Here is a 22,796-nt window from a genome sequence, read left to right as displayed (position 1 = left end):
TACACTAAAGAAGAGGAAGAGAGAATAAGAGAAGGGGGTTTGTGTAGAATAAAAATAAAGAAGTCAATAAAATACTTAGGAATAAACATATCTAAAGAAATGGGCAATTTAGAAAGAGATAATATAATCAGATTAAGAAAAAATGTTAAAGACACTCTGGCTAAATTTACCAAGCTTAAATTGTCTTGGTTTGGTAGAATTGCATTAATAAAAATGAAAATATTACCCAAAATAAATTTTTTGTTTAGAATGCTACCTATCAAAATTTCAACTGGTGAAATTACAAATTGGCAGAATATGATAAATACCTTTTGTAATGGGAATAAAAGGGCTAGAATCAATAAGGAAAAATGGTATAAAATACAAAAGAATGGAGGTCTGGGAATACCAAACTTAAAACTGTACTATATGGCAAATCAATTAAGGTATATTATTGAAGGGATTATAGGACAAGAGGATTTAGAATGGTTAGAAGAAGAGAGTAAAGATATAGATATGAAATTAGAAAATATTTTCTTCATAGGGAAAACCAGGAATTCGGAGAAGAAATGGTATAATAAAATAGGGAACCCCTTTTTAAAAAATATATTAGAAATTTGGGCCAAGTATGAAGAAAAACTAATACCACCAATCTCCCCATTAACATTGTAATTTTGTTAATTACAAAAAATTTCCCAATGAATCTCAAAAGGGAGTTAGAAAGAACATTTAAAGAAAAAGGAATGATGAAATTAAAGGATTGGGAATCAAAAATGAAAAATCTAGGGGAAATAAGGAATCAACTATCGGGGAGTATCAGGTGGTATAAAGTTCTACAATTGGAAAGATGGGCAAGGGAAATAAGAAAGAAATATAAGGGAGATAGAGAACTTACAAAATTTGAGAAGATGATTAGTCAGAGGGGGGGAAGGGAAGGAAAAGAAAGAACCAAAGGTATAACAAGTGATATTTACAAATTGCTAATAGTTAAAGAGCAGGAGCAGGATCACCTTAAAGAAATGTGGGAGTTAGATTGCAATAAGGAAATACACCCTCAAATTTGGAAAGAAATGTGGAATATGCGTATATTAAAAAACATGTCTATAAGAATAAAAGAGAATTATCACAAAGTGGTTTGGAGATGGTACCTCACACCAATTAGATTAAATCAAATTGATAGGAAATACTCTAAGCAGTGCTGGAGGGGCTGCCAGGAAAATGGTACATATATACATATGTGGTGGTCCTGTAAATATGTTCAAAAATTTTGGGAGAACGTTTTTAAAGAAATAAAGGGAATCACCAAAATAGAAATAATAGGAACGCCTGAAATAGCACTGTTGTCATTTATGGATAATATTCAAGTATCAAAAGAGTTAAAAAAAACTAATCGCCAACTTGCTAACAGCAGCAAGATTGTTAATAGCCAAAAAATGGAAAGGTAGTGATGAGTGCCAATTGGTAGAATGGTATAAGGAGGTTTGGGATATTGCGATAAATGATAAATTGACATGTAAGATTAAAATTATAAGAGGGATATTAAAAAAGGATGATTTTGGGAAGATATGGGGAAAATTTATAGAGTTTGTATATGTAGAAGGTAAGGGGGAAAAACCTGTAAAAGAAACAATGGAATTTTGGAAATAAATATTGTAACTGGCTGGTCTGGGGTGAAGGGATAGCACTAGGTGAGGGGTAATAAAAGGTAAATAATATGAGTATGTAATATAGAGAGTGAAAATACTATATGAGCTTGATATATATAACTCTGTATTGCAAATTTGTTTAAGAATGTATAAGTTTCAAGTATAAATAAATAAAATTTTAAAAAAAATGAACAGTTCTTACCGTCAGGAATTTCTTCCTAATGTTTAGATAGACTCTGCTTTCCTGTAATTTGAACCTGTTGCTCAGAGTCCTAGTCTCCAGGGTAGCAGAAAATCAATAAACTCTAAAATAATGATTGTGGTGTGGACTGATCCCTTTTTCTCTGTGTTTCTTTAAAAGCTCTCTTCATCCTTTGGGAATCTTGACCCATTTGGAACAGGGCAGCCTCTCCCTCCTCTGCAGCTTCCACAGCAGACCCCACAGAGCACAATCCTGCCCTTGAAGAAGCCACCCAAGTGGATTCGCCGACCCGTGGGTGCATCTTTTTCAGTAAGTGGAAGCTTCTCTGCACTCTGCTGTATAAAAATGGATGATGCTTCTGATCATTTTTCTGCAGAGAACATTACAGGACTGGCCTCTTTTGATACATAGTGGCATTCTAGAGTAATAGTCCCAACCTTTGGCCCTCCTGATCTTTGGGGTTTCACTTTTCAGAAGCCATAATTTGCTTGGTCAATTGTCAGGAAATCTGGGAGTTGGACTTCAAAACACTTGGAGGACGAAAGATCGAGAGCTATTGTACTAGAGCAGTGGTTCCCAGTCTGTGGTCCATGGACCCTCGGTGGCTCCCAAGAACTAAAATATGGTCCGCGGCCTCACTGTTACTACACCGTTGCAACAAGAGCAACTGGACTTGCAAAACCCTATTATAGTGCCGAGGCAATGGGGGTGTTGGCAGGGAGAGGCTGACTACTCACGTAAGGCGCGACAACAAGACTCCTGACTGCTGCTGCTTCTCCTCCTCCCTCCCCCTAAGTGGAGCTGATCCATGTGGCACCTGGAAGCGGGGGTGCCTTGGTGTCTTTGTTTTTAGGCCTATTCCTGGGATTATTTGGAATGCTGATTCAAAAAATTGCATTGTATAGATCACATCGGCTCTAGATTATTAAATATGGTTTTCTGTGGGCAAGTAGATGGTGACTACTGGATGGCACATGTTCTGTATCAGAATCTACAGCCGATGTAGTCTATCCAATGCAGTTTTCTGAATCAGCACCCCAAATAACCAAACCGAATCTAAAGTTGACCAAAAACAGATTCGTAACCCTTTTGGTAGTAATGTTGGAGAATGGTCCCTGGTCAAAAAAAGGTTGGGAACCACTGTTCTAGAGCGATGGTGGAGAATGTTGGGGGTCACATGTATTTGGACTGCAACTTCCAATGTTCTTGCCAGCACAATCAGTGCAAAGTGTCAGAGAAAATGTAGCTTTGCAGCATCAGAAGCCCCACTGGATTCATATTCTTGTTTTAGAATTTGCCCTTCATCTGGATGATGCACTACTGATTAAGCAATCTTGTAATGGGAGAAGGGTTTGGGTTTTTTTGTGTTGACTTGCTCGCTCTTCATTTTTTTTGTGAGCTATTATACATATGGCAGCAGCAGACAGCATCATTGTTCTGTTTGGCCCTGTACTTTGCTTTTTACAGTTCTGTCTTGTGAGATTTCCTTTGATGTTAACTGTCTGCAGGCTCCATGATTTATTTATCAATGAAACCTCAGAAGCTCTGCTTGCTGGCTAACAGTTTGTTGTTTTTTGTAGATTTTCCTTTCAACACCCCCCCCTCCCCCTTCAACTTTGGGACATTCATTCTGTGTTGTTTAATCAAGGATTACTAAAGAAATTACAAAGTCTTAACATAGTAAAATAAACTAAGTTGGAGAGAACCAGGCTTTTAAAAATAAAGGCCAACATATATAACGTATGTTCTCTTGTCATGAATACATATATAGCTCATAGTTGATATAATAATATAACTATTCATCTGATGACTGTTGAAAATAGGCCTTAGAGCATATAGTATCCTGGGAAATTCAAAACAGTTTAAGGTGTCAGTGCATTAATGTGCAAGCAAACTAAGCCCAAGAATGTGTCATTTAGTGCCAGTTCTTTCTCATTCTGAATTGGAAGCACTGTATTCAAATTGTAGCCCATTTCAAATGTCTTTTTCCTGATCTATTATGCTGAAAAGATTGATAAATCCTAATTATGCACTCCACGCACCTTTGCCCAGTCTTTTATTATTATTTTAAATCTCTATTTTGTTCCTTATGGCTGTTCTATTCAATCACTACATTATTGTTTTTATGGTGCTTTTAATCTGTTTAAATTTTTACCACTGACTATTTTTTTTTGTTCTGATTGTATTTTATCTTATTTTATTGTGATTATTTGGGCTTGGCCCCAAGTTAGCCACCCCGAGTCCCTGCGGGGAGATGGAGGCAGGATATAAAAATAAAGTTATTGTTGTTGTTGTTGTTTTTATTATTATGTCTTCTAACCTAAATGAATCACCCTGTTTTGAAAAGTACAGTGTGCCCTCAGTATCTTCTAGGGATTGGTTCCAGGACCCCCTGTGGATACCAAAATCCATTGATGTTCCCTTTATATACAGTCCCATTATATACAGTGGCATAGAAAAACCGTGTCCCTTTTGTTAAATACCCAAATTATGCTTTAGGGATTTTTTAAAAATGCATAAGCTCAACCTCTGTCTTCATATAGCGGTATGTTTCCTAACATTAAATGATGCTTACAAACCTCCTTCAGGCATTTTTCTAAGCTAATAATCAACTTTCTTACAAACAATCTCTCATTAATGAACACAGTTATAAGTACACAGAGCTGCCTGAGAGCATTAATTTAATAATAATTGGTCAGAATGGTTCTCTGTACTTAGTCTGTGGTGTGTCTAAATTCTAGTTTGGAGGAAAGCTGGTCACATTTGAAAATAGCAGGTCCCAGCAACAAGGGCCAGAACAGCAGCAGCAGCCGCCGCATTATCATGTCTACGTGAGTCAAGTTGTCACTGAGAAGGAGTTCCTGAGCCGTTCTGATCAGCTGCAGGAGGCCGTTCAAGCCGAAGCCTTCATCAACTACTGTCAGAAGAAAATCGATGCTGCCAGGAATGACTTTGAGAAAAATGTGTGGTCTTTCTTGAAGGTAATTTTAGAGCTTGTTTGTGTATTAAAGTTTCCCATCATCTTAAAAACCAATACTCAAAGGATGTGGTGGTTTAGGAGCCTGTTTTGTTATCTTTATCATTGGTCTCAACATAGTGTATATACTAGACATGGGTAAACTTTGACACTCCAGGTGTTTTGGACTTCAGCTTCCACAATTCCTAATAGCCTGGCTATTAGGAATTGTGGGAGTTGAAGTCCAAAACTCCTGGAGGGCGAAAGTTTGCCAATGTCTGGTATATACCAATACTTAAATATAATTAAAATTCATGTTTAAGATGAGAGCAAATACTGAGGCCAAAATAATGGATTTTGATATGGATAAGCTGAGGGTTATTCCACAAAAAGGGAATGGCACAAGCCCCAATTCAGAATTCTCTGCTCCTGGCCACCATGGCTGCCATTTTCCTGTCCACACATTTGTTATATTGGGGAGAGAATGAAAATGAAACTGGTTTCTGACATTTTTCTTTTCTCCCAACTTTCAAAAAGGTGCATTTTGAAGAGGATTCACGTGGTAAATACCTGGAACTTTTGGGATACAAGAAAGATGATCTGGGGCAAAAGGTGAGTCAACTATTTAGAAGATTTGTATTTGGAAGGGCAGATATGAAGGAACTAGAAATTAACCTAATTAAATAAAGATATATAATTCAATACTATAGTTAGTACAAGCAGTCTCCAAGTTGCAAACAAGATAGGTTCTGTATGTTTGTTCTTAAGTTGAATTTGTATATAAGTCAGAAGAGGTGAATTTCTTAAGTTTAATACCAGCTTAAAATATATATCTTTTACCTTTGGATAGCATAAGGAATGGGTGATAACCCTGTGGTGTTGTTTTGTTGTCTGTTCAGAGGATTTCACCTCACTTTCTGTCCCTGTGATGTTTGGATTTTGAAAAATTTGGCTTGTTGTGGAAACAAGGATTGGTGAGAAAGATTCAGTAGATTCACTCTTTCAGTAGTGAATTTCCCTTCTGAGGGGTAGATTTCTCTCACTTCCCGTTGTCTTACCCCATTCTTAACTGAGTCATTTGAATATCCGATGTTTGTAACTCAGGGACTGCCTGTATTGTCTGTATGCCATGATATTCTCAATTTCTTTGTATGGTTGTATAAAGCGGACAGTAAAGAAATCTGACAAGAAGAAAATCAACTCATTTGAAATGTGTTGGAGGAGAAGAGTTTCAGGGATACGGTGTACTATTAACAGACAAATATGTTTGTGTTAGAACAAATCAAGTCTCAAATCAAATTTAAGATAGTAAAGTAGAATGAAGAAACTGTTTAAAATTATAGATTAGCGGGATCAGATATTTTCACTGTTTATCTTTAAGATGGGAGGTGGGAAGTCCATTGTAATATTTTATTAGTATGCTGGGTTTTTTTTTCATTGAGGCAGGTGGGGGAAGCTAGTTTAAACTGATGTATATTACTTTTCATAATTTTGTCTATTTTCTGTTGGCCTTATGCATGGAATTCATAAATCTAATAGAGAAGTAACCCATGATGTCAGATTGCTGAGATATGGGTTTTAAATAGGAGAGATTACTGGTCCATTGTGTCTTTAGTCCTAACAATTGCATATGTTTCCATGGGAAACGTTTGAAGAAGAATTTTTTCAAATGCCTTAAGGTTCATGCATGCAATCTTAGAATTGCACATTATTTAATGACACAGTGCCAGGAAGGCTCTTAAAACCAATTTATATACAATTCTTAGAAAAATATTCACTGGAAGTAATTGAGCAAAGGACTATGAAGAACAAGTTCACTCACCCATAAGGAGCAAGCACTATTTGTCGCACTTGTTCTTTGAATTTTATTTTAATCTTTTAGTCGGTACCTAATCAGTAGAATATGTCAAGATGTTTCGGAATAGGAACTAGGAATGTTTTGTGCATGTTTAATGTAATGTGGAATTATTGGTAATTTGCCATATTCTTTAGGCAATTTGTCTGAACCTTAAGTTGGACTTGTCACTTTTCCAGTTTAGTTGTTGTATAGTAAACAGCCCTAAGATGTGATTTAGGGAAGAAATGAAGGAATGACAATACTGTATGCATTTTTATTAGCACTTCTACTTTTTGTAGACCAACAGCAAACACATTTTTAGATCCCTTTTGAGATGTATTCTTGCTACTTGAATCCGGGAAAATACTTGGTTTGGGGGGGGGGGCACTTAAACACTGCCTCAAGACCAGAGTTTTCAGTCTAGGATCAGGTCTGATTCCTCACTTAGATCAGGATGAGTACTTAAGAAGTTGGTGTAAGATAAAATTCTAAGAAAGCCTCCTCCACCGGCCTTTCTGCATCCCCCTTAACTCATCTGGGCTTTGATATGGCGCTCAAATTAATCAAACATAGACTGTGGGACATTGCCTTTTGTGAGCTACATTCTCTTTCATCTATATCTTGTTCCCCAAGTGCTCTGTCCATACACTATGTTGGACCTTTCTACGCAGCAAACTACTTAAATAACTTGACTGTGGCCAAATATCACTGTCTATTTTCTAAGCAAGATGTAATGTGCTCCTGTGTGAACTGCTGCATGTGAGATTCACAAGTATCTCATATAAAGAAAGACTCTGCCCATGTAACAAACAGGAAGTAGAATGCATCTACCATATTCTGTTGGCATGCAGTTTCTATGAATAGGCTTGAACACACATAAACAATCCCCTACTGAGAAACTTACTGGCTAGTCCAGTGAAACTTTATGTAAAGTTTCTACTTCGTGACTATCTTCCCCACATGACCTTGACAGTTGCCAAGTTTCTTTGTACCTTTGTAGTTTTTAACTTGTCGTTTTAGCCATCATGTATGGCATAAAGTAGTTTTAACTCTGTATTCTAAGCAGTTTTAACTGTTGCAAATTTTATCCGACTATGTCTAATCAGTCAGCTGCTGTTAACCTTATTAACCTTGTACATCTATGGAGAAAAAGGGTCTTTGGACCATAATAAAATGTTGTTGTTTTGTTTTGGGTTTTTCAGTCTTGTATAAAATTTCTTGTTAGTAATGCCCTGATGAAACGAGTTATATTTTTGAAATGTACAGTAACTTATGACTGACTTTAGAAAAAAAAGAGCTGTACCTCCACTTGCCATTTTGACAGGGGCCTTGAAGGATTGTTTCTAAGAGAAATAGATCAGTCTTCTTTCCTCCTTTTAGATTACTTCAGCTCTACATAAAGAGAGTCTTCACAGCCGAGAACCAGATGAGGTAAGAACATAAACATAGACCTTTTGTCACGCAAATGCATTTGGAAACTGCCACTTTGTTTCTCTGGCAGCCTGCATTGGTATGGAAATGCATGAATCATCTATACTTGTCCTCACATTAATTTGCAGTTTATAAATTCCACATCAGGCAGTAAAGGTTAATGTTAATAAAAAGGAAAGAAATCAGCTTTTTTTAGCTCTATAGAAAGCCAAAACCCTAATTCTTTAACATTTTTCTTGGGAGATAACTTCACTTTGACTTAAGACTTACCATTTGTGTGTCTCTTTGTCTGTTTTTTTACAAGTGTGCTGCAGTCTCTATTGCCATGTTTTATTCTGCTGATTTTTTTCCTAGTGATGTAATGCATCTCTTTAACATCCCCAGTTTTCTGGAAACAGTGACTGCACTTAGTTTCCGTAAAATGATTGAGTCCTCGTTTTGTATTTAATAAAAGCTTTTAAAACGAAGGCAGATTATTCCCTATTGTGCCACTTTGGAAGAAGAAGAAACCAAAGCAACACAGCTAAATCTGCAGCAGAAAGTACATTAAGAATTTGAGCCGTGGTTTCATCCATCAGCTTTTCTTGCAGCAGACTGTCATTTCTGACACCTGAGTAGAAGCAGTAGTTTAAAAGTGGTTAACAGCATACGCTGTGAGTGAAGAATTCTTCTGGTTCAGATCTCATCTCAAACTCACATTTAAAAAAAAAAAACTGACAAGCCTCTATTGCTCATGTCAGCCCATTATGCTAAGCCATATTTTAGAGAAGTATGAACAAGCAGTAGCAAACCTTGGGGTTTCATATTGAATATCGTCTCTTTTTGTTGTGAGGAGGTTGGGGTTTTTTTTTGTGTTTATTGTTATCCTCAATTCTAGGTTCAAACACAATAAACTGTGGTTAACTTTTATTATGGCACTGTACTAAGCCAGCCTCAGTAATTATAACTTCCAGTTGATTTTGTTGAAACAAACTAAAGCCGCTTTGAGCCTCCTTTGTAGAGAGAAAAAGCAGCATATAAATAAACATAATAATAAATAGTTGTTGATGCTGACCATGGTTTGTCAGTTAAGAGAATACAATAAACTATAGGTAAGCAAAAATAAGAGCTTCCAAACTTAGCTATGTAAGTAAAAAAGGAAAGAATGTATTATATGTATAGCATCAGGCCTCACTGCAGCTTCTATGTGTTTGTCCTTGTTAGCTAAAATGATAGAATCATAGAATAGTAGAGTTGGAAGAGACCTCATGGGCCATCTAGTCCAATCCCCCGCTAAGAAGCAGGGGGTTGGACTATGATGTGGACATAGTTTGTGGACATGTCAACTATGATGTGGACATAGTTTGTGGACATGTCAATTTTCTCAGCCTGAGTCCAGGCAGATCTGTCTGTGGGAATGAGATGGGAGGTTTATGTTCCAGAGATACTCTACGGATTACCAATATAAATGTTTTGACCTACTTTCACAACTTTAAAATGTTGGTGTAAACTTATGTTTGTTTTGCATTCCTCATGATTTTAACATGGTAGCAAGTTGAGCAGGGAACTGTTCGTTCATTTATTAAAGGTTTGCTGGTGTATTCTTTCCTCTCTTTGTGCTCCATTAGTCCTGTCTTGCTCTTTCGTTGCAACTTGAGCCTCCCTTTTCCCCTTTTTAGGATGCATGCCATTTTCTCTAAATTCTGCAGCAGTACTTGGGTTGTTTGTTTTAACTTCACACTTCTGTGATGCATTTTTGCCCAAATGCATCCTAAGGTGACTCACAATTAAGCTAGAAGCACAATTTTTAAAAGCAACAACAAATGAAAAGTATATTTCATAGTCTCATGCAGAGAAAGTAGCAAAATTGTCTTTACAAGCTATTGAAAAGTTATGAAGGACAACATAGACGTCCTGAGGGAGAATATTCCAGCGCCTTAACATTATCACCAAAAAGTTCCTGTCCTATATACCCACAACTAAATGTCAGATAGTGGAAGGGCACAGAACAAAGGCTTTACTGATTATCCTGATTATTGAGAAAAGGAATTGCAGATCCAGCTTGTGTTAGGAACTCTAATTTTATTTGAGAAGACTAAGGAACGTTTGCTCCTCTGGATGTTGTTAGACTCTGTTTTCTATTAGTCCCAGCAAGTCCGACTAATAGTGATGGTTGTTGGAAGTGGTTGTTTGTCAATATATGGAAGTCCATAAGATCCCCACCCTTGATCTTTATATAGGCTACCATAATTTTGTTCCAGTCACATAATGTGTTTGCTGAAACACAATATGAAACATTGAGATGACTTCAACACAGCAATGTTTATCCAGGATGACTGAGTGGCCCACACAAATCTTTCTTGACGCTTTGTATAGCCAGGGAGCAGAGGATGCCTTTTAAATAAATGAAATTTACCCTGCCATTAAGTTATCCTCCTCTCTCCTGAATTAATCGGGAGAACAGGCAAGTAGTTCTCCCAGGAGCTACGAGTCACGAAGTATTTCTTCCCTGCCTGTTGTCCCTGTGGGGTTACCTCCCACACATTCACTTGTCAGCACAGCTGTGGAGCACTTGCATACAGTCATATATTTTGACAGATATTAGTCATGTTGTGTGAGACAATTTAGAAAGAGAAGTGAAGGAAGAAAAGATTGTGCTTGTTCTTACTGTAGCCGTAGGTTTACTAACATGGGAACTTGGGGAAAATATAATGCTATTGGGATTTGCTTAACTGCATTGCTCTCTCTCCCTCTCTCCTTAAATCGCTGAAACATTCTTTTTTCATCTGTGAGAAAGGCTCTTGAGGCATTTGACCAGTCTGCACAAAGCGATGGTGAAGAGGGCCTGGTGGCTAAGGATCGGCACTTGGGAGAGGTATTAATTCTCTTCTGGACTTAATTGCTGGACAAAGAGGTGCTTTTTCATGGTCTCCCAGCTTTCAATTGCTCTTGTATGTCTGTGTACAGCTAATATGTGAACAGGCATACCCCATTAGACATACATACTGTACATGGATATGTATCAGTGACTAGGGATTTACAGTCTGTTAGGATCTCAAAATTCCCTCCATGATTGTCCTTTTTGAAAAGTGAACATTTTAGAGCCAGATCTCTGATACAAGCCTAAGCTATCCTTACAAATTGCCTGCAATGAACTGTGATTTTAAGTAATGTCTACTGCATTGTTAGAGCTGAAATAATAAGGTGCCATTGAAAAATAGACTATGCGTTTGTAAACAGTGTCAGGTAGAAGGCATTGTGAATTTCATGGTAAACTCTCCCCTGTGTAGTGACCTCAGAGGAAGATTTCTGAAATCCTGCCTGACTAATGGAAGTGGGAAATCTCGTATAAAATTTGTTCATTTTTTCTAAGTGATTTCGGTGATTTTGTTTTGGCTGCAAAAAATATTGGAAAGAAAGCTAGATCAGATTGCCATAAATTGCCACATGGATTCAAAGTATTAATTTGATTTTCATGGCTTTTTGGGTGTACAGTACTTCTAAATTTCCATTTTTGTAACTATGGGAAGTTGTATGACACCAGGGGGCAGCAATGCCAATGATATTGTCTTTCCCCTAACTCTGCTGCATTGGCTTGGAAAAAGATGTAGAGCTCCCAGGTTGCTTATTCTCAGGAGAAACAAGGCCAGATTGGTAAAACAAAGGGCTGTGCTTCTCCAGGCCTTTGTTTTAATGATCCATCTGGACTGTTTTTCCACTTGACTGGCATTAAGGTGCTTTGATACTGTATCTTTTTCAAACTCAGAAGGTCCTTGGTTGATTTTCCATCATCCCCTCTGCAAGGATGCTTCGCCTTCAGAGAAAACAAGACTGTCTTTCAGTTTTACATTCTGGCCTTGGAATTTGGGGATTCCTGTTATAAATCTGCGGTATGGGTTGTGTTACTAACTTACCTTGCTTCAAAAGGAAGCACTGGATAGTTTCATGCATTCTTCAAAATATGCCACTTGTATTGGAAATGGGTGGCTTTGTAAGTTTCTTTACATGATGATTTGACAACTGTGCAATTAGTTCAGGGTTCACCGGAATATATTCTAAGATGAGCGTGCATAGGATTGCAAGCCTAAATATGTACCCTTTTTTCTACTACGACTAGAGATCTTTCTTACTGCAAAGGAATAGGATAAAAGGAATTTAATTGATTCAGCACTTCATAATCTGTGTACAGTAGTCGTAGCACTCTCCTTTCCGTAAGTGAGCAGTTTCTTAGGAAAATGACACATTGAAAACACATCTCAGCTTCCCAGTGCCAGCTGTGTGCATTCTGCTGTAATTAAAAGCATTTCCAAAACTACACTAAAATACATTCTTTCTCCCTATCAGAAGACAGAAAACGAGACTGATGCCCTGTCATCCACAAAAGAAACATTTAACATTTCCGTCACTGGAGGTAAAGATAAAAACAAAACCACATTTTTTCCAGAGTATGCCAGTTGCTTTGAATGCTTAGATTTCTTTTTTTTTTTGTACGGCTGGAGTGGTGATCATCAGCATATGTTTGTATTTCCCTTGGTGCAGATATTGATGGCTTAATCACTCAGGCTTTGCTGACAGGGAACTTTGAGAGTGCTGTTGACCTCTGCCTCCATGACAATCGCATGGCTGATGCCATCATACTGGCTATAGCTGGCGGCCAGGAGCTGCTGTCCAGAACACAGAAGAAGTACTTTGCAAAGACACGAGGCAAAATTACCAGGGTATGTAGGTTTATGTAGACATATCTCCCTCATTTTATTCACGGGCACCCAGAAGAAGCAGATAATACAGAGTTCAGAGAAGCAAGAGTATTTATTTTGCACCAAGGCAGGAAAGTAGAAAGCTTTCAGATCATTAATCCAGTACTGTCGATCTTGTCTAACTAAAAAAGCTCTCTCATTTTTTTCAAGCAGGATTCTTTCTCAGCCCTATCTGGAGATCTTATGTATTCCCCAGTGGCATTGAGTTCAAAGTCTAATCAGACCTGACCTTCATTATTTCTAAAATCAGATGGGATTAACTGTGTTCAGTGTGAAATGGTGGAACTGATATATATTAACATAAGATCAATTTGAGTTTGAGGAGATATACAGTGAATTTAAATGATGGTCATTACTCACACAATCAGGAGTTGGCTGCCAGATGGTTAGTTTAGACACATGCACCTGCCACCATACACTACACAGTGATCTCTCCCTTCTGCCTTCACCACAATTAATATTGGTGACAGAACATTACTTAATTACAATCAAGACAAAGCAGAGGAGCTCACTGTGGGGATAGAGCATAAAATGCTTGTTTTTTCCTCCCAATTTCTTAAATCCTATTTTAAAGTGAGATTTTCATCTGTTAATATGTTATGTTTTTCTTGCCGGAATCCTGACTTGATATGATGTTGCTGTTGCTTTGAATCAATCAAATTTGAGGAAACCATACTTACTTGTGGATGCACCTTTTCCTTTTTTTAGCTCATCACCGCAGTTGTGACTAAGAACTGGAAGGAGATTGTACAATCTTGCGATCTGCAAAACTGGCGAGAGGCTTTAGCTGCCATGTTGACATATGCCAGGCCAGATGAATTTGCTTCTCTATGTGGTAAAGAAAAGTTTAATTTAAATGCAACACTTGTCAGTGAAATATTTTCACTCTTTCATTATTAAAATTTATATTATGCCTTGCTCCAAGCATGAGGCCCCAAGGCAGCTTATATACATGGCCATGTCTCATTTGGAAAATTAGCTACCTATTTAAGGCACTTGAGATCTAGTTTGTGAGCTTGGAAACAGTAGTGTAGTTGTTATATTGTACACACCACCAAATATAGCTTGTCTTAGCTGGTCTCAGTATTCTGCTAGTCTATGGCAGAAAGCAGAATGACATAATATATAACCCTCCATTTGTGTTGGGCCATAATTACTGGACACTGGCCTGTTAGTGGAAGATGATGGGATATATTGTGTTGGAGTGGAGAAGGCTCTTAACTCCAACGGCAGCATAGCTTTCTAAGTCTGTTGGAGAACTGTAACTCAAAATGCATCCTCATGGGAGTGTCCTCTACACATCGTCTCTCTTTATTCACTTAATGCCATAACTTCTAAGATCAAGAAATTTTGAAAAATTATAGCCCCAGCTCTTGGAAAGCAAGATTCCAGTGTTTGACTGACAGGATAATCCAGGCCACCTTTCATTATCTTTAGATGGCCCTTCTTCTGCCACCAGTGTATTAACTGGATCTGTTATAATTTTGCTCTAGATTCAGACTTAGTTAAGATGACTTTCTAAACCCTATCTTCCATTTGGATAATCTGAAGATACGTTGTGGGCTTGTTCATCCTTTTGCATGCTGGTTTCCTTCTGAATGGCCTTTTTAGTACAACCATAGCTTGCTTCTTTATTCTGATTAGGCAAAAGTAGGTTGCCTTATTTAGATATTTCAGCAGACAGTAGTTAGGGAAAGCCATTCCATGAAGAAAAGAAGCAGGTACATAAAGGCATGAAAGCACATTTTGATCAGATGTTTTTAATGGTATTTCAGTAATCTGGTTTTTATTACACTGGTTTATATTTAGCTTTCTTCTGTTTTTATTCTTAACTATAGATTTGTTGGGTGCTAGACTTGAAAGCGAAGGTGACAGCCTTTTGCAGACACAGGCTTGCCTGTGTTACATTTGTGCTGGTAATGTGGAGAAACTGGTTGCCTGCTGGACTAAAGCTCAGGATGGAAACAGTCCATTGTCTCTTCAGGTTCGTGTCATCGTTAGTTGGTTCTGTTTGGCCTGGTCCTAAGATTTTAATATTTCCATTTGGATAGAAGCACGATAAAAGGTTTGGATGCAAACCATTGCGGTTTGATATTCCCACTAGCTCACTCTAATCTAATAGACTCTTGTGTTGCTTTTGCTAAAGAAACTGCTAAATCATTAGACTTGCTTTTTAATTCCTGCTAAATATCCAGCATAGAGACAAGGGGAATCTGGGGTTTCCCCAGCAGTCCTGAAAATCTCATCGACACTGGAATCAACAGCCCCACTTATTGCTTTTGTATTGCACATCTGTTCTGCTCAGTATTAAGAACATAATAAGAACAGCTTATGGACTGTTTGAGTGGGAGGAAAGCCCTGCCTAGTCCAGCAATCTCTTTCTTCCCAGATGCCACTGGGAAGTCCCAAAGCAAACAGCCCTGTCCTGTTGTTGAAGGTCGTTGATTTTCCAGCGCGTGGGAAATTATGTGAGCTACTTTGCTAATGACGTGACACCTGAAATAGAAACATAATCCTTGCTTACTCCACTCAGCAATCTGGGGGACCATTACACATCTGCAAGGCTGACATCGAGCAGGTTTCATTCCACACAGAAAAGCCCCTGACCCAGATTGAGCAAGGCGCCACACTTGAGGAACAAATTAGGTGTCCACCCCGGTTGTTTGGGGGTCAGTGCATTTTTGAACAAATGCTGCAAGCTTTTAAAAGGAGAGTTTGTCATTTGTTTACCAAATTCAAAATTTAAATTGATCTTGAGTGAGTGTAGGTTAACTGATTATGATATTTATGGGCTTGCACAGCTCCTGTCCTTAAAGAAGTCAGATTTCTGCTGCTATTGCCACCGCGAACTCTCTGTGACTATGTACATTTGAATCCTTATCAGTTTCCGTTTTAGCAGTGCTTTTTTGTTTCTTTTTTTTCCCTTCCATCTGACATTTGCAGGATCTCATTGAAAAAGTGGTAATCCTGCGTAAGGCAGTGCAGCAGACACAGGTGATGGATGGCAATGCTGTTGGTGCTCTTCTGGCCGAGAAGATGAGTCAGTACGCTAACCTTTTGGCTTCCCAGGGCAGCATTGCTGCCGCATTAGCTTTTTTGCCTGCAAACACCAACCAGGTAAATGGGTTTAGGTTTGTTTTTTTCCTCAGTTTCATATGCTTTGGCCTTATATTAGATTGACAGTTGAAAGCCTTTTAATCACCTGATCCGTTATAGCAGGCATGGGCAAACTTCGGCCCTCCAGGTGTTTGGATTTCAACTCCCACGATTCCTAACAGCTGGTAGACTTGGAGGGCGGAGGTTTGCCCATGCCAACGTTATAGTAAGTAAAGTATAGTATAATAAAGTGGAAGATGAATCTGCATGGTAGCCTGCACCATGAATGTCAATGCATATAAGGAAAGACTCAGTATGAAAGCCCACCAATAACTGATTTTGTGGGAAATGCTGTTACTGTAATTGTGCTGCAATGGTTCACAATGCACCTCCACATGTCTCTCTGAAGAGCATTTCCCCCCAGATTTCTTGCGGCGTTGTTGTTGTTGTTGTTGTAAGTATTAGTATCCAGCTTTTCCCCGCTAAAAAAAGTCTCAAAGTGGCTTACAGTAAAACCAATACAATACAATTTAAAACTTAAAAATATACAAGGTTGTATATCTGAGATGCTGCAAATCTTTGATACTTAGGTGGTGGCCTAATCAGGTTTCTTCCAAGTTTCTGAATAAAGAATGCAGAAAGTATACTGTCTGAAATAAGCTACTAGAAGTTATGCTTCCTTCTGAAGGTTTCCAGAATGCACCTTGGCTTACTTCTAGAATCTGTGTTTGTGTGTAAGTAATTTCTTGTTTTGTGGTTTGCAGCCAAATGTTGTACAATTGCGGGAAAGAATTTGTAGAGCTCAAGGAGAGCTTCCCAGAGGCCCAGAGGCCCCTAAAGCATCTTATGAGAGACAGCCTACAGCCAAAGGAAGAGGTGGGCCTTCAGCAGGCCAGATGCAGATGCCACAACAAATCCCTGCCCAACAATACTATCAGCAGGTAATTCTTCAGCGGAAATGCTTAGTCTTGGGATTGTGACAATGTTGAATGATTCTATTTGATGATCCGCATGCATTTCTGTATGAAGAGCACCCATAAAAGGCTTTTGTGTGTGCTTTTTTCAGCCTGTAGAAATGTATCTTGCACTCAATCTCTAGAAATCATTCTTAGAAGTAATTATAGTCAACTTGCTTCAGGGTTGCACATGTTTTAAATGCTTAAGATTTTGGCAGAATGTTTCTTGGAAAACTTTTTATCGGCCCTCCCTTCTACACTTAGTTGTTGCTTTTTCTGTATGCATTCCTCAGATTTCGTTTAGATTTACCCTGCCCTTTCCACTCAGGATAAGCCCGTTATTTTTCTTTTTGGATCTTATACTCTATTGTCTGCTAGGATGATTGACCAGTAGCTATGATAGCAAATCTATAACTTAGTTACTGTACTGAGTACTCCATTTACAGTGGGCTTGTAAATAGTCTATTGAATTGATTGTCTCTGTAAGCAAGAATCTTCTTACAGGCAATCAAACAGGGAAGTATTTATAAACTTATAAAAATACTGTCCTTTCTTTCAGGGTGGTATATCTGCCACAATTAACTAGCATGGATGTTTTGAACAGGTGGTTACTGAATATTTTTCTAGCTAATAACTTTGGTAAGCTTATTTGTGAGGCTGCTGTATGTGTAGTAGTAGTGAATTTTATGTGGTTCATAATACATAGCAAGCACTAAATACTTGTGTTCGTCTCTTCTTCCTTAGCCATGTCCACATGCTGGCATGGTGACAAGGAGTGCCAGAAAAGACTATTTTAAAAAGACATAGAAGCTCGATTTTTTCCACCCTTCTCTGTATCTCTTTGATTTTCAAACTAGTTGTTTGTCTTGATTTACCTCATTGACTCCAATGTAATTAGCACTGGATGTGAAGCATTTTTAGATAAGACCTTACCACCAGGTCAAGGGATAATGTATGCAGGAAGAGCCATTTTTGGTTGATATAAGTTGTATGCTGAAAGAAAATGAAGATGCACATAAGTCACACAGGAAATGTTAGGTGGGACAGCCTATTATATTAAAGCAATGTTCAGTAGACTGTAATTAGTCTGGAGAGCAATGAGTTGGTTATTAGGATATAAAAGAACTTGCAGAAAAAGACAGAGGTAGGGAGGGAAAGGAAACGTTTCCGATGACAGCAGGAATTGTTTGATTACTTCTACCTGTTTAATACATACCTTGGAGACATCAGAAGGAAATAATGGAATGAGACTAGCTTAATAATGTTTCAGTACTCACATTTTGGGATTAATTCAAGAATATCATTAGTTCCCAAGCCTGCAGTAATATTTCACATGAATGCCTTGCACTGATAACACAGTGGCTGACTTCAGATCGATACTTTTCAACCGTGACCTTTTGAAGGACACCACTGTAGAAAATAGCTCTATTAAGAATGAAGATGAAGCAAGTAACAAGATTCCTTTGTATCTTTTGTATTTCTCACTGTGAAAGAGGGACACAGAGGCACACCATACCTATTTGAAAGAACCTTTTATAAAATAAAAGCAAAGAAAGGAAAGCTCTTAAATATGCATATGCTAAAGTAGCACAAATTAGAGCTTATTCAAGGAAGTTAAACTAAATCCTTATAGGTGTACCTTAGTTAAAAGAGTAGATTTTTTAGACATTAACAGATAATTTACTATCAGAAGCAGGAATAACATGTAGAAAATCGAAATCAGTTGCTACACCACAAAAAAGAAGCGTAATTTAACAAGCAAACCTTTCATTCCAAAAATTGTATAATATGCACACATGAAAAGGAATAAACAGGTCAGATAACCCTAGCATTAGTAACCAAAACATTTTAATTCTTTAGAAACCACTTGGAAATTTATTTCTAAACACATCCCAGGATGCATTTTTCTTTGTTTTTTGTTTTGCTGATCATGCATGTAAGGGATTCTGGAAGGAGTTACAGTTTACCTTGCCTATTGTAAACAAGCACAGCTGCAGTCACATCAGCTGGAGCAAAATCTCATTCTTTTCAAGTTTTCTTGAGTTATTTACCGCAGACATACTATTCTCAAATGTCCATTGTTTAAATGAATTATATAGGACTGGTTTCTCTAATCTGGCATCCTCAAACTCTGTTGGACTCCAACACTCATTATCTCCAGCTAGAATGGCAGTAGTCCTATCCAGGGCTGCTTCTGGCCATATGGCTGGGGATTATGTGTATTGTGGGCCAACATTTCACAATATCACCAGTTTGAAGAATGCTGTTAAAACATTCTTATTCTACCAGCTTTAATGAATTTTAAATGTTTCTGCTATAATCTCTTAACTGTCTTTATTCTGGCTCTTAATTCTCCCTGGCAGTAATTGTGATGAGATTGTAACTGTGGATACAGGCTGCCTTGGGAATCCTTTTTAATTGGCAGAAGATGTTACATAACTATTTGTATAATTAAAATATGATACATACATACAAAAGTATATTGCTATTGTAGAAATGTTGGTAGAAATAAATAAGCATACCATTACAAGTGAACAAAAGGAAACACATTTTGTCTTCTTTTCTTTTTCACTTACATAAGAGAAATTTTGGAGTGAAATGACATTATCACAGCAAATGTGTATTCCTAAGGTAACATTTGCCAAGATAATGTTTGAATACAGAGGAAAGGGCAGGTAGAGCTGAAAGAGATGGATATGTTTGCCATGTTTAAAAAAAGATTAGGATGGAAGCATGACAGCTGTCTTCAAATATTTGAAAGGTGTTCAGATAGGAGATTGAGAAAACGTGTTTTCTTTGCTGCAATGACCAGATTAGAACCAAAGAATGGAAATTGCAGGAGGGAAGAAATGTTCATCTAGCCATCAGAGGAAACTTCCTAATGATGCCTGTTTTGAGAGACCATGGGTTCTTTGGGGTATTTAACCCAAGATAAATGGCTGTGTCATAGGAGTACTTTTTTCCCCTTCAGCATTGCAATTCCTGCATGAGAGTTAGACCAGAAAACTCTGAAGTCCCTACCAACGCTAACATTCTCTGATGGGAGAGATAGGTCTTTAATAATCCTATGCTTACAAAAGTTCCTGAGATCTGTTTCCATGAAATCTGCTTCACTTCCAGTTTGGAATGTTGCTGATGGATAAATGATTAAAAAATAAATACAAAGGGGAAAACAGTCAGTTGGGAAGGGGCTAATTACTTTTCTACTTTATCTGTTAGTTCTCCCCTACAGATTCTCCTTCATTCTCCATCTTTTTTGGTAAACACAGATTTGGAAGTGTCAGATAGCCCCGTGTAACATGGTGCAGATCTGGTTTAAAGTAACAAGAGTAACTCCACAATTAAGTTTTAATGTTGGCTTACTTAGTACTCTGGCTATAGGGAAAGCTTATTTTTGAACATATTCTTATAGGCCAGTGTAGTACAGTATAATACTTAAAGCAAACCATGGAGATAACTTCACACAGAAGAGAGGAGCCCATTCATGATCTCATCCCTTTGAAAGCCATGGTTTATTAGCTAATCCCCTGGATGACCTTGGTCAGGTCACTCTCGGTCTCAGAGGAAGCCTAAGGCAAACCTCTTGGAAAGAATCTTGTTATGATAGGGTCAGCATACCTCTGAAATGGCTTGAAAGACACAGCAGGAACAATAACCGTCTAAATTTGAGAACATGTTTCAGGAACAGCAAAATCAAAGATACATATTTGAAAAAACACCAGTCTGCAGGTCGAAAATTGAGTAATCTTTGAGTCTTTCTTTATGATCTACCTTGTTAATCTTAATTAACCTCCCATTGTTTCTTCATTTTATAGAGTGTATGTGTTTTATTCACTGGTCCCTAATTTAATACTATAATTCCAAATCAACTGCAGTCGGGGGCATAGACCACTCTCGGCTCCATCCTGATTTTTGCATGAAGAAGTGATTTCTTTCTCTGCCTCCTTTCTCTTTCTGTATGTTTGGTTGTTCACAATGCATGTTGCATTCCTGTGTTAAAGTCTCAGAACTGATGTTCCCCTGCAAGCATGTTACATAAAGGTTATTAATGTTGTAGCAGCAACAAGAGAACTCCTGCCTAATTCTGATATCAGGCAATTTTGTAAAGCAGTGTTTTGGCATAGAGACTGTTCTTAGTTGTATAAGAAGTGATGCAAAACTTGAGAACAATATGATTGTGAATATGAGATTAATAGCATGATCTTTGTGATATTTTTAAGCCACAGATTGATGTTTGCTGTCTTTCACTTGCTGCCTTGTCTGTGCTGCTTGGCTCCTTCCTAGCTTGCCATGATTGAGATCTTAATCCTAATTACTAAGTAGCATGAAAACCAGAAAACATTGTTTGGTTTTGATAGACTTTTGAGCTTTCTAGCTATTTAAAACCCTTTGGGATTTCCCCATTTTTTATTTTTTCCATGATTGGTATCTCTCTGTTTAATTCAGGTTAGAGTTGCCCCTACTATCACTACCTGGAGTAACAAAAACCCCACTGCCCTTCCCAGCCATCCTTCTGCAGGGACACAGGTATAACATCACTTATTCCTTTCTGAGCAGGACCTGCTCGTATATACCTTTTCTAAAAAAAAAATATAGACACTTGCACACATACCTTCATGCACCACCATTTACCTTTTGTATACACTTTCTAATTCTCAAGGCATCCTCAGGCTGTCTGGGAGGCAGCCACACATTTCTAATTTGATCAAGTTTCATTTTGCTGTTGCTCATATTACAAGAGAACTCTCAGAATCCCAAAAGAAATGTGAGTGGCTTCATGAATCCAATTTTGAGTTCCAGCAGTAGACACTAGCCTCCTTTGGGGAAACAGATGGGTTAAAATAATATAATATGCCTTCCCTACCCCCTGATTTCCCCCCCTTATTGAATAAATGGATCACCCTCATCAAACATTTTGAAACTAATTACCACCTCCCTCCCTGCACCCCATCCATGTAATTAATTCAGCTTATATCACATATAATTTTCATTCAAGATGTTGCAGGTTGAGATACCGTCTTGTTAGTTACCTTTTTTGTAGCCTGTCCTTACATTCAAAATCCATGCTATGTGGTTTGGTAAATGATGGCATGGTAAAGGTGGGCAGTTGAATGAAATTATAAATAGACTGCTGAATGCTTTGAGATCATATTGTTCATCTTCGAACATCCTAAACCCATCGTAGTCCTTTGATGCCAGAGCAAATGTAACCTTTTGAAAAAGGGTGTTTTCCTCTATTTGTTTCCCAGGGAGAAAATCCCCCTCCTCCAGGATTTGTCATGCAAGGGGCTGTCAATCCCAATGTACCACCACATCAGCCTGCACCTCCTGGTTACAACATGTATTCGCAGGTGGGAACACGGCCACCTTATCCTCAACGTAAGTAGCAGCGGTTTTTTGCTCTGCTTTTTAAAATAAGTGATTGAGTTGCAAACTTGGGACTAAATGGAGACAGTATTTTTTATGAAGTGCCCTCATATGCGGTAAAGTGAGGAAAGCCAAGTTGGTGGGTGAACTCAGCCCTCAAATCAATGTTCCCCTACCAAAATGTTGATCAATGTTTTGTTCAGAATCAACCCAGATTTTCTTCTTGAAAAGAAATCATATTCAAGGTATAAGAAACAAGAGATCCCACCCTCATTCTCCCTCTCTTTTTGGGTATTGTTTATAATATGTAGGTATAGATATTTCCTCCTAAGTAAAGTGGTCAGATTAATCTTTTCAACAGCCCTATGGGGTGAAGAAGTTGGTGCTAAAAGCAAGATTGCTGAATGAGGAAAGAAAACTCACTCAGGACTTGATTCCGGATGAGTGTGCCGGCCTGCTTGTGCCACAGGGGATTGAGTGGATGAGACTTGGGGGAAAGCTCTCTCTGATTCACCACATCGATTTTGTCTATTATGTGTACATTAGTGGAGTTGTAATAACCTACTTTACTTCCATCCCCTTGACAAGGC

At 38.0% G+C, this 22,796-nt stretch overlaps 1 protein-coding gene across 12 annotated transcripts in view; it reads left to right on the top strand.

Moving 5' to 3' along the window:
- sec31a (SEC31 homolog A, COPII coat complex component) overlaps nucleotides 1–22,796 on the top strand; it is a 51,397-nt gene that overhangs the window by 14,887 nt on the left and 13,714 nt on the right. For 6 of the 12 annotated variants that reach the window (XM_062981565.1, XM_062981564.1, XM_062981556.1 and 3 more), the window contains exons 10-22: nucleotides 1,987–2,136; nucleotides 4,569–4,808; nucleotides 5,321–5,395; nucleotides 8,001–8,051; nucleotides 10,828–10,905; nucleotides 12,375–12,441; nucleotides 12,570–12,748; nucleotides 13,496–13,622; nucleotides 14,626–14,771; nucleotides 15,731–15,904; nucleotides 16,648–16,824; nucleotides 21,286–21,366; nucleotides 22,089–22,218. In XM_062981565.1, coding sequence (XP_062837635.1) covers nucleotides 1,987–2,136; nucleotides 4,569–4,808; nucleotides 5,321–5,395; nucleotides 8,001–8,051; nucleotides 10,828–10,905; nucleotides 12,375–12,441; nucleotides 12,570–12,748; nucleotides 13,496–13,622; nucleotides 14,626–14,771; nucleotides 15,731–15,904; nucleotides 16,648–16,824; nucleotides 21,286–21,366; nucleotides 22,089–22,218 — 1,675 coding nt within the window. The remainder of the gene's footprint in view (nucleotides 1–1,986; nucleotides 2,137–4,568; nucleotides 4,809–5,320; nucleotides 5,396–8,000; nucleotides 8,052–10,827; nucleotides 10,906–12,374; nucleotides 12,442–12,569; nucleotides 12,749–13,495; nucleotides 13,623–14,625; nucleotides 14,772–15,730; nucleotides 15,905–16,647; nucleotides 16,825–21,285; nucleotides 21,367–22,088; nucleotides 22,219–22,796) is intronic. The other 6 variants (XM_062981558.1, XM_062981566.1, XM_062981561.1 and 3 more) reach the window with 2 other exon arrangements.

Source organism: Anolis carolinensis, chromosome 5 (genome assembly GCF_035594765.1).
Source record: "Anolis carolinensis isolate JA03-04 chromosome 5, rAnoCar3.1.pri, whole genome shotgun sequence".
Lineage (NCBI taxonomy): Eukaryota > Metazoa > Chordata > Lepidosauria > Squamata > Dactyloidae > Anolis > Anolis carolinensis.
Note: the sequence above shows the minus strand (reverse complement) of the source record. Positions and strands in the feature narration are given on the sequence as shown.